Genomic DNA, 12,015 nt, shown 5'->3' on the forward strand with positions numbered 1-12,015 from the left:
CAATGGCAGAGCAGCTGTCTGACAATGGCAGAGCAGGTGTCTGGCAATGGCAGAGCAGCTGTCTGACAATGGCTGAGCAGCTGTCTGACAAGGTGAGTTATGCAACAGTTGATTAGCACCTGCGAAGCTCGTCACCTGAAAAAATCGTCGTCTGCTGCATTATTTACTTCAAATCGACAATTAACTGGGCTGGAAGATTAGTCATTGTTCGTGATAACACCGGGTAAATCAATTTACAGTGTGGGTCAAGAAATATGTTCTATGAAAACTCGTGTGCCCCTAAAACTGCTTTTCACTGTCTGGCTACACAACAATTGTTAGGTTTTTATCATCTTCAGATAATTTCATCATATCGAAGTTGTTCTGATGTATGTCCCATATTTTATATTCATTACATTAATGAAAACAACACCAAGCTTTATAGAAAATATTTTGTGACCTTTGCTGTGTGTTGCAATTACTTTTGCGATTATTATTGTATATATCTATTTTCACATTTAATTTTCTGTCACAGCTATATAATTACTACATGGCTATAATAAAACAGTTTTAAAATCAATGAAGACATTCAACGCAAGTGGTATTTTTTAATAACATCTCTTACCGTACTGTCTTCACGAACTTAACAGAACCATGCTTATACAAATTGTGAATGGAAATTCCCTTTCCCGCCATCGGATGTGTATGCATGCGTGCGATTTCGTGTATCACGCATTTCAAGAGTAATATAAATTGTTAAGACATTTTTTGTTGGCTGCTTGTTTTAGTAAGTGTTTGGCTGATGTTATTGTGATTTTCTACGTTGGTTCGTGTAAACGGTTTCGCTGAACTTCTTACTTAGAGTTTGATTTTATATTTGTTTTTATTCACCCTACTTGTGCGGGTAATATGCTGTACATGAGACAATGTTCGAAATATAACAGGTTGGGTAAAAGAAACCTAATAAAAGCGAGCAATCATTATCCATAAAGGGAAACCGTAGTAAAGAAGGACATTCATGTTATTAAGAGTATGTAGAATGTACGCAGTAAATCATCAGCAATTAACACTGACAACGTATTTTTCCATTTCTTTTGTACGAACCACAGTAGGTTTACTTAAATTGATTTAATTGCAAGTTATGTTCACCTGGTGTCATGTGTGGAAGGTTCTGCGGAATGGTCCTATTCTATAGTGCTGAACACGCCCACCCCCGTGATTCACCCCGGCCAACTCCCGTGATCAACCCCAGCCCGTGTTATTGACCCCCAGCCCCCGTGATTCACCCCAGCCCGTGTGATTTACCCCAGCCCGTGTGATTCACCCCCGGCCCGTGTGATTTACCCCAGCCCGTGTGATTTACCCCAGCCGTGTGATTTACCCCAGCCCGTGTGATTCACCCCAGCCCCCGTGATTTACCCCTAGCCCCCGTGATCAACCCCAGCCCGTGTGATTCACCCCAGCCCGTGGAATTCACCCCCAGCGGACGAAACCGATTTTACGCGTGTTTCAGATTGGAAGGTTTTTAGCTATACGAATTGTAGAATCTCTGCACTCGATCGGCCGCTCATAGTCATACTGCAGATGTAAAAATAGACTTACTTGAAAAAGCAGTCGACCTTGTATGTAAGGACCAGTCAAGGAAACCCCTGAACAGTGCCCTTTATAGACTGCTGTTCTTTATACGGAGGTAGTGTCGTGGTATAACTGCCACTCAAGTGTCCTTTATAGACAGGTATCAGTTCTTAAACCGACGCTCGAAGGAAATGGCGAAATTATCTTCTATAGAAACGTGTGCTCTCTAGTGGTATCTGCTAACATGCGACATGGGCTTACCTTGATTGTAGTGATGATTGTAGTGATACCTGTTTCTCGCATTGTTTCCTCATGTCGAGTGCACGTTCTTTTGTTTTTAGATCGTCTCGAACAATCCGTTGTTTGCCGGGAATCCGCAGCTCCAGCAAAACTTACAGCAGCAGCTGCCACATTTCGTACAGCAGGTAAGGAACGCAACTCGTAAATAAATATGAATAGAAAAACAATAAATATCTCGTTGCGATGGGAGAGCAATGCGAGAAGGCCATACAGTAGCTCTGTCTGGTCTGTCAACAGCTGTTGCGAGTACCTTAGATCAACAAGCTTTTTTAGCCATCATTAGCCAGATGCAACAACAATAACAACAATGACGACAACAGCAGAAACAACAACAATGTTAATAATTGTAATAATAGTAATAACAATAATTGAAGGTTTGACAAACTAGTAATACCTGCTAATTGGTTCAACCTAGTAGATTGCAGAAGTTTCAGTAGCAGCAGCAGCAATAGTAGCAATGCTGCAGCAGCAGTAGCAATGCAGCAGGAGCAGCAGCAGTAGCAGCAGCAGCAGCAACAGCAGCAGCAACAGCAGCAGTAGCAGCAACAGCAGCAGTAGCAGCAGCAGCAACAGCAGTAGCAGCAGCAGCGTAGCGATAGCAGAAGTGCTCACGCGAGCATCCGTACAACACAACAAGAACGCAACAACGAGACCTCATTGCGTGAGAATCACGGTTGTCGAAAAGCACTGGAGAAGCTCACCCCAGTGCTGTAAGCGCGTGTGCAGTGAACGTAAGCGCAGCTAACGCTATCCTCCACGTCGTCTCGTTTCGCAGATGCAGAGGCCCGAGACGCAGCACATGATGACTAACCAGAGGGCACTGCAAGCGGTCATGCAGATTCAGCAGGGCCTGCAGGTGCTTCAGTCCGAAGCTCCGGGATTCTTCCCAGGGTGAGCGCGCGTCGTTAAATCTAGTTAAATTAAATTTGTTAGTTAGCCGGTAAATTTCGGCGGCAGCTTCCGCGTTTCGTCGATCGACCGAAGTGCAGCTGCGTCGGGTGTTTCGTCGTCTTGCCTTCTGGAATGTGATGTATTAAATATTGAAATCGAATTGCTTTTCGTGCCTATTAATAAAAAAATTTAAATTATTTTTGAAAATTATGTTCGAAATCTTGGCTTTAATATGCCGTGCTCATGGACTGTTGCTCTCATTAATTGCCTCGCTCATTAATATCCTACACTCGTTAATACACCACGCTTGTTAATATGCTGCGCTCGTTAATACGCCACACTCCTTAATAAGCCGCACTCGTTACACAGGATGCCTGGTGCAGCCGCACCGCCGCCCACTGGAACGTCGGCACCAGGGAGCGCCCCGGCTCCCGCGCCCGCCACGACCGCGACACCAGGTGTCGCCGGCACTACGACGACGCCGCCGACCACAACCCCGGCAGCGGCGGCGGGGACAGGCGGAGGCGGGAGCGCGGACCAGAACGGCCAGTTTGTGCAGCTGATGACTCAGATGCTGCAGAGCATGGGGCAGGTGAGCTCTCTCACTCTCACTATGGTAGATTACATACCACAGAGTTACCGTGACTACGTGCAGGAGTGTACAGCGTGTGTGTTTTTGCAGTTAATGAACAATCCAGATATGATGAGACAGATCATGGATAATCCAATGGTGCAAAATCTGATGTCGAATCCGGACGTCATGAGACAGATGATCACGAGCAATCCACAGATGCAAGAGTTGATGGAGGTGACAGGAAAGCTGGGCTTACACTACTGACTTTGTGTTGGCGAATTGGTGAATTGTACCAACTACCCAACTATACAACCGACAATCGGCAGTGTAAATGCAAAAGTTGCGCGAACAACCGATCGATAGCAACTAGTTGGGAGATTAGAACATGTTCTATTTTCGCCAACTCGGAGTTGCCGAATTGCGAAATTGGTCCAACTCGCCAATTCGCCAACGTAAAATCGGTAGTTCATGCAGTAATAGAACGAATAGTTGTGACATTGGGCAGTTGGGACTCTAGGATGTCACGACGTGTCCACGTGGAGTGTCATATGAAGGTTATGACACCTATCCTAGGTTATAAGGTTATGACACCTAGGCTAGGCCCACATTGTCAGAAGCAAAATCGGTCTTAACATTGGTCTTAGCGTGGACGTTTTCACTTTGACCGTCGACAGAAACGCCGTAAAGTTACGAGGATGAAAACCCGCACCATCGAATATCCTCGTAACTTAAATACGAAACGATATTCAGTCGACCGTTTCTATGAAAAAAAAGCCAGTGTTAAGACCAATGATAAGATTTTCTTTCTGACAATGGGGGGAAGGGGGGCAGGTTTGAGTGCACCCTAAAATAGCGAATGCATATAGCAGTGCAGTTTTTCTCTGGTGGTTTTTGCGCTCTCAGGGTATAACCCTGTTGGGAGAACATCTCAAGCAGCATCGCTTCATGTGGGCGCGTTTTGCAGAGAAACCCCGAGATCACGCACATGCTGAACAACCCGGAACTGATGCGGCAGACGATGGAGTTGGCACGCAATCCCTCGATGCTACAGGAAGTGATGCGTACGCAGGACCGCGCCCTCAGCAACCTGGAGGTGAGGTTTATCGATGGTGGCGCCATCTGCATTCAAAGATATCCAACTTATTTTCACAGTGCTTTGCGTTTGCTAGACGTCTGCAGTGGTAGTTGGGGTGTTAGCGCTTGGATGCAGGGAACGTTTCTACTATGGTTGCCGATGCCAGTGTGATAATGTGTGTTTGTCGTTGCCGTTACAGAGTTTTCCAGGAGGTATGAATGCCTTGCAGCGCATGTACAGAGATATACAAGAACCAATGCTAAATGCAGCTCAGAGCCAAGTTGCTGGAAATCCATTTCAAGCACTCGTCACCAATGATTCAGGTATTACAGGGATTGTTTCTCATATTGGGTCACATTACAGAATGAAGAATGACTTTGCTGTGTTACGTGCGTGTAACCTCGAGAAGTCTAACAGAAATTATCCAAATATTTTATATCGGCTTTAGGATTTTCGATTTGATATAATTGCGATTGAAATTTTGGAGTGTTCGCACACGCAAGTTTAATTCTAATCGTGTAAAATCCATTGCTATAAAATGTAGTTAATCTAGTACTTATCCAGAACCGAAGAAGCCACAATTGATTGGAAATATAGTGATAAATTCGAGGGGTGGAGGAGCTCACTCTAGTGGCCTGGTGCAAGGGTGTGCACCAATGCAGTCAAACCCAAGTCAGCCGTCCACTCAATAGAGCAGACACCTGTCTATACACGAGACGCTTTTCACATTTCCTGTGGGTTGCAGTTATACAGTGAAACCACCTCTATAGAAAGGACACCTGTCTATAAAAGTCACTTTTGCTGGTTTCACTTGAGCGACCCCTATACGCAGGTTCGACCGCACTGCGAAAGTAAGAGACGAGTCTCACATGTTGCTAAGGTCTTTCTTCTTCTTCCTTCTCTTTCGTAGAAGAGGCAAAATAAACAGGAAGTAAAATAACAGTAGGAAAATAACAGGCGAGTCGGCGGTGACACTAAGGTCTTTCATTTTCTTTCTATTTCTTGCGTAGAAGGACACCTGTCTATAAAGGACACTTGCTGGTCTCCTTGCCGACACCTTTATACAAGTAACAGACGAGTCTCTCCCATGTTGCTACGGTCTTTCTTTCCTTCTCTTCCGTAGACACGTCGCAGGCGCAGCAGGGCTTGGAGAATCGCGAGCCGCTACCGAACCCGTGGGCGCCCACGTCGTCTGCGTCTGCGTCGTCATCGGCGTCCGCCAGCAGCAGCCGAAGCACCTCGACGAGTGCAGCACCGCCCACCTCCTCCCCCTACACCGCAGGTATGTCCCCCTCCTCCCCCCAGCACCGCCCACCTCCTCCCCCTACACCGCAGGTATGTCCCCCTCCTCCGACAGAGAGAGAGGAGAAAGAGAGAGAGAGAGAGGAGAAGAGAGGAGAAGAGAGAGAGAGAGAGAGAGACACAGACAGAGAGAGAGAGAGAGCAATAAGAGAGTGAAGAAGAGAGGGAGTGAAAGGCGTCGAGAGAACGAACGAAGAGAGAGGTGAGGAGTGAGAGAGCTCACCTGCCCCATGCCTCAGGCACTCTAGTCATCAGCTGCACAACGCACAATTCTGGTCTCGCCTCGCCGCCTCCGCCTGTCCCGCCGCCGTGCAGGGGTTGTGAAAAGGCGCGTTCGATCGTAGTGCGCGCGCCCCTGGTGTCGCGTCGTGCGGGCGGGGAGCCGGGGCCGCGTCCCTGGTGCCACCGGACGGTTCCAGCTGGGCGCGGTGCCGCCTGCACCCAGGCAACTCCTGTGTAAACGAAGTGCGCGCTTATTAAGGAGTGTGCAGGTATATAAACGACGGCGCAGCATATTAACAAGCGCTGAGTGTACTTACGATTGAAGGATATTAAATGAGCCGACGGCAATTAACGAGAGCAAACATCCATATAGCACGGCATCATTAAAGCCAAGATTTCGAAAACAAGTTAATTTTCAAAAAAATAATTTAAATTTTTTTATTATAGGCCAGAAAGCAATTCAAATTTCACATATTTAATACATCACATTCCAGAAGGCAGAGACGAGAACGAAACACCGCACGCAGCTGCAGCTTAGGTCGAGTCGACGAAACGCGAGCTGCCTCCGAAATATTACCGGCTAACTAACAAATTTATTTAACTAGAATGTAACGAGCGCCTTACGCCTGGAAAGAATCCCGTACTCGACGAAGCCACCTGCAGCCCCGTGCTGAATCTGCCATGACGCTTGCAGCCCTCTGGTACAGTGCATCATGTTGCTGCGTCTACGGGCCTCGTGCATCTGCGAAAACCGAGACGACGTGGAGGATAGCGTTAGCTGGGCTTACGTTCACTGCACACGCGTTTACAGCAGCTGGGTGACGCTTCTCAATCGCTTTTGCGACAACCCCCGTGGATTCTCAAACGCAATGAGGTCTTCGTTGTTGCTATCTTGTGTGTTGTACGGATAGCTCGCGTGAGCAGCTTCTGCTACTCGCTACGGCTGCTGCTGCTTACTGCTGTTGGCTGCTGGCTGCTACGCTGCGTGTTTGGCTGCTGGCTGTTGCTGCTGGCTGCTGCTCACGTGGCTGCGCTCCTGCTGCCAATTGCTACTGGCGCCTGCAAGGCCATTGCTACTAATTGCTGCGCTGAGCTTAACAAGCAAACTTCTGCATCTACTATGTTAACCAATTAAGCCACGGTTATTCACTAGTTTTTCAACCTTCTATTATTGATTACTATTATTAACAATTATTAACACTCTGAGTTGTTTGTTTTCTGCGACTGATTGTTCGTCATTGTACTGTTATATTCAGTCTGGTAATGCATCTGGCTTAATGATGGTAAAAAGCTTGTCTGAGATATGAAGAACTCGCAACAGCTGTGACAGACCAGACTGAGCCTACTGTATGCCGTCCAACCAACCCGCCATTGGCTCTTCCCAAATCGACAGAGAGAATTTTTATATGTTTTCTATTTATATTTCTTGACGATTCTGCGTTCCTCTACCTTGCTGTACGAAATGTGGGCAACATGCTGCTTAAGTTTTTGCTGAGCTGCCGATTCCCAAACAACGGATTGTATCGAGACAATCTAGAGAGAGCAAAAAGAACGTGCACATCGACACGATGAAACAATGGCGAGAAATGAGGTAACGACTACAATCATCATAACAAATCAACGGTAAGGCCATGTCGCATGTTAGCAGAATACCGAAACTAGCAGCAGCACACTTCCTATAGAAAAAAAAGATAATTTTGGGCATTGTTAACATTCGAGGCCGTCCGGTTTAAGAAAGTAGTGTGGCAATCCTGTCCTATGAAAAAGACCGTGACGTGCTAAGTGTATACACAAAAAACGACACCTACGCGATCATATCGTGCTCGTAATAAGAACAGGCAAGGTCTCATAAAGACGCGCAACTGAGTAATCAGTTTTCCTTGAGCTTCATTACAATACAGCGATCGACTGCTTTTTATCAGTAAGTCTGTTTATTTAAGCGATAACTGCAGATATGCGCTCCGATTGCGAGGTCAGGGAGAATTACCTAACACAATTACGTCATAGGCTCACAAAACCCTTCAAATGCTTGAAACAGCAAGCAGTTAAAAGAAGGGTCGGTGGCTTTAAAAAGTGCCGCTCTCTCAAGCGCCGGCACGGATAGTGGGCGGGTCTGGAAGTAGTGAGACGCGGCCAAGAGGCAGTGGGAGGGGGCATGCAGAGCAGATGCGGCAGTAGCGTGGCCGATGCAGAGTATCGCCCGGCAGAGCGGAGACGCGCGAGAGCGTGCCGGTGGCAGAGGCTAGAGTGGCGGAAGAGCGTGCGCTCGGCCAGAGTACGGCGCAGACGCGTGCCGAATGGGCAGGAGCGGAGATGCGGCCAGAGCGTGCCGTTGGGCAGCAGTACGGCGATGCGCAAAAGCGAGACGACGAGCAAGAGCATGCATGTGGCAGAGTAGAGAAAAAAAAGAAAAACGAAAAACGACCTCGTGCAGGAGTACACGGCATGCGTAGAGCACGCCGTGCAAGAGCAAAAGCCCATGGCAAGTATGCCGTGGCAGAGCACCCGTGGCACAGACAACGCCGTGCAGGAGTACCCGTGCGAGTACGGCCGTCGGCAGAGTGAGACGTGCAGAGCACCCGGGGGGGGGGTGGGGCAGACACGCCTGGAGAGTAGATACGTGCAGAGTAACGCCCTGGCAGAGTAGCGCGCTGTGCTAGAGGAGCCATAGCGCAGAGTGAGACGTGGCCAGAGTAACACCGTGGCAGACGTAACCCCATGGCAGAGCACGCCGTGCAGAGTACAGCACCCGGTGCACGACGCAACGCGAGACGTGGCAAGCCACAGCCGTGGCAAAAAAAAAAAAGAGTACGCCTGTCAGAGTACGCCGTGGGCAAGAGTGAGAAACACCGTGCAAGTACGCTGTGCAGAGTACCCGTGACAGAGCTCACAAGCCGTAGCAGAGCACGCCGTGGGCAGAGTGAGAACAGTGAGCACGCACGTAACTGTGGCAGAAGGTGGAGAACGTGACAGAGTAGCGCTGTGGCAAGAGTACGGCCGTGGCAGAGTACACCCCGTGGCAGAGCACGCCGTGGGCAGAGTGAGACGTGGCAAGTAAGCTGTGCAATGAGGCAGAACGCCGTGGCAGAGCACCCGTGAGCAGAGTGAGACGTGCCAGCAGTAGCGGCTGCTGGCAGAAAGTAAGCGGCCGTGGCTCACCACGACCTCACGCGCGCTGGCAGAGCACGCCGGCAGAGCACGCAGTGCAGAGTACGCCGTAGGCAGAGCACGCGTGCACAGAGCACGCCGTGGGCAAGATAACCGCGGTGGGCAGAAGCCACGAGCGTGCAGAGTACGCGGTGGCAGAGCAGCGCCGTGCAAGAGGACGCCGTGAACCAGAGCAACGGCGTGGCCCGAGCACGCCGTGGCCCCCAACGACGTAAAAAACGCCGTGCAAAGCATCGGCGTGGCCAGAGCACGGCGTGCCAGAGTAAGCCGTGGGCAAAGTACGGGCGCGCGTGCAGAGGCACGCCGTGCCAGACAACGCCGTGCAAGAGTACGCCGTGGCACGAGCACGCCGTGGCAAGAGCACGCGTGGCAGAGTAACGCGTCGGGGCAGAGTACGTCCTGGCAGAGTACGCCCTGGCATAAGTACAGCCAGTGGACAGACGGAGCGCCAATAGCAGAGTGAGAGACGTGCAGGAGTACGCTGTGGCAGAAGTATCGCCGTGGCAGAGTCACACCGTGGCAGAGCACCGCCGTGGCAGAGCACGCGTGGCAGAGTAGCGCGGTGCAGAGTACGCCGTGGCAGAGTACGTCGTGCAGAGCGACGCCGGGCAGAGTACGCCAGTGGCGACGTACGCCGTGGGCAGAGTGAGACGTGGGCTCAGAGTGAGACGCGCAGCAGGCACGCACAGTTGCGTAGAGTGAGACCGCGCAGATACATCGTCGAGCGATAATGGCCATGGGCAAGTGAGACCCGCCAGCAACCGAGCGACGCCGTGCGCAGTAGACACGCCATGGCCAAGAGTACGCACCATTGGCAGCGCACGAGGAGCCTGCCCGTGGCAGAGGCGAGACAGGAAGAGTACGCGTGGCGAGGAGAGATGACGGCGGGCCAAGAGTGAACGGCGGCCCACAGGAGGTCTCATCCCGTGGCAGAAGCCGGAGACGCGGACAGAGCCACACGCCGTCGCGCAGAGAGAACAAACATCTTACCTGCGTCGGCCAAGATCTGGCCTTGAGCGCGATCGGACTGCAAGCCACGGACGGAAGTAACGGGGCAGGAAACACATGTTTTCTGCGAATCAGCCTGATTCTCCATCACTCTGCTCCACTCAGACTCTGCATGCCGGTGTCGAGGAACCATCCTGACACACCACAACAGGCTACTCCGCTAGCAACCATCTCTCGCTGCCAACGCCACACTAGCTACGGGTACAACGATGTAACCCTCCGCAACACACAACAGGCTAACGGCTAGCACCATTCCTGCAACACGACACACAAGGCGTAATCGTAGCAACATTTCCTGCAACGCCACGACAGGCTAACGGAACAACTATGTTCCTGCAAACACCACACAGCAAACGTACAGACTATGTCCTGCAAACACACACAGCTATCCGTAGCAACATTCACTGGGCAACACCACACAGCTAACGTGACACCATTCCTGCAGCACCACACACAGGCTAACGTACAACACATTCCTAGCAACACCACAACAGGCTATCTCACAAGCATTCCCTCCCGCAACACCAGTTACGACAGCCACACAGGCTATCGGTACAACATTCCGCAATACCGCACGCTCTATACCAACATTACGGACTATTCACAACATCACAGGCGCACCATTCCTGTACACACCCAATCAACTTCCATACAACCATACCTGGCGTTAAAAGGAGAGTTGTGTGTAGGGGAATGTTGGCGGCTGCTGGGTGACACGAGGATTCTGTTGTATGAGAGTGCGCGCCGTGTACCGAGGGAGGAACCATAACTGCGTGTATACGGGAGAGAGTAGGCGTGGGCGCGGAAGGAGGGGGACATACCTGTGGTGCTAGCGGGACGCAGTGCGCTGGCTGGAGGAGAGAGGGAACTATCTTGTGTGTATGAGGGGAGAGTGGGCGTGCTGGAAGCAGAGGAGGAGACATACCTTAGGTGTAGGGGGGAGGCGATGTGGGGGCCCGTCGATGGGGAGGGGGCAGGATATAGCCTGCAGTGTAGGGAACGGGTGGCGGGATGCTAGATGGACGAGAGGAGGACAGTACCCTGCGGGTAGGGAGGGGTGGCGTGCTCAGAGGCACGAGGAGAGGGACAATACCTGGTGTAGGGGGGAGGTGGGCGGTGGCTGGAGGCAGAGGCGACATACCCTGCGTGTAGGGGGAGAGTGGGAGGTGCTGACAGGGAGGAGGGGACATACTCGCGTCGTAAGGGGAGCAGTGGCGTGGCTGGGGGAGCGAGTGCGTGCCTGCGACGAGCGCAGGGCGGGGACATCACTGCCCGTGCTAGGGGAGAGGCAGGCCAACCCTAGCGCTCATGGGGGGGGGGCGGGGTGGCGAGGGGGACATACTGCGGTTGTACGGGAGGCCCAGTGGGACTCCGCAGGCGGTGGGCGGATGAGGGGACATATCGCGATGCTAGAGAAGAGCAAGTGCGGTGCGTCGGCGGGGGAGGCGGGCGAGGAGGCCGGGACGGTCGCGGCGATTAGGAGGGGGACATCTGCAGTGTACAGCGGGCGGAGGTAGCGGTGCGGTGGTGCAAATGGAGGAAGGGAAATAACGCGGGGTGCGTGTGGAGACGGGAGGAGGTTGCGGCCTAGGGGGAGAGGACATACCTGCGCGGTGTGACGGTGGAGGGAGGTGCTGGGGAGGAGGGGCGAACATACCCTGCGGTCGGTCAGGAGAGAGGAGGTGGGCGGTGCTGGGAGGAGGAGGGGGACATAGAGGACGGAGACGGGTGCTAGAGGGAGGACGGGTGCGAGAGGAGGGACACGCTACGGCGGTGTAGAAGGCAGGGGGACCGGTGCTGGCGGCGGCGCCGGAAGCAGGGGAGGAGGGGACAGTACATCGTGCGTCTCAAACAAAAACAAGGAGGCGAACGCGCAAGCGGAGCCGAGCGAAAAGAGCGAGAGAATGCATAGGGTCCCCCG

General features: G+C 51.8%; 1 protein-coding gene across 1 annotated transcript in view; it reads left to right on the top strand.

Moving 5' to 3' along the window:
- LOC106809681 (ubiquilin-4-like) overlaps window positions 1–12,015 on the top strand; it is a gene marked incomplete in the record, with an annotated part of 33,822 nt that overhangs the window by 16,697 nt on the left and 5,110 nt on the right. Inside the window, 6 exon segments of the mRNA XM_014812851.1 lie at window positions 3,428–3,553; window positions 4,284–4,412; window positions 4,594–4,717; window positions 5,518–5,676; window positions 8,372–8,479; window positions 9,193–9,440. Coding sequence (XP_014668337.1) covers window positions 3,428–3,553; window positions 4,284–4,412; window positions 4,594–4,717; window positions 5,518–5,676; window positions 8,372–8,479; window positions 9,193–9,440 — 894 coding nt within the window.

Source organism: Priapulus caudatus, unplaced genomic scaffold, assembly GCF_000485595.1.
Source record: "Priapulus caudatus unplaced genomic scaffold, Priapulus_caudatus-5.0.1 Scaffold376, whole genome shotgun sequence".
NCBI classification, from domain to species: domain Eukaryota; kingdom Metazoa; phylum Priapulida; class Priapulimorpha; order Priapulimorphida; family Priapulidae; genus Priapulus; species Priapulus caudatus.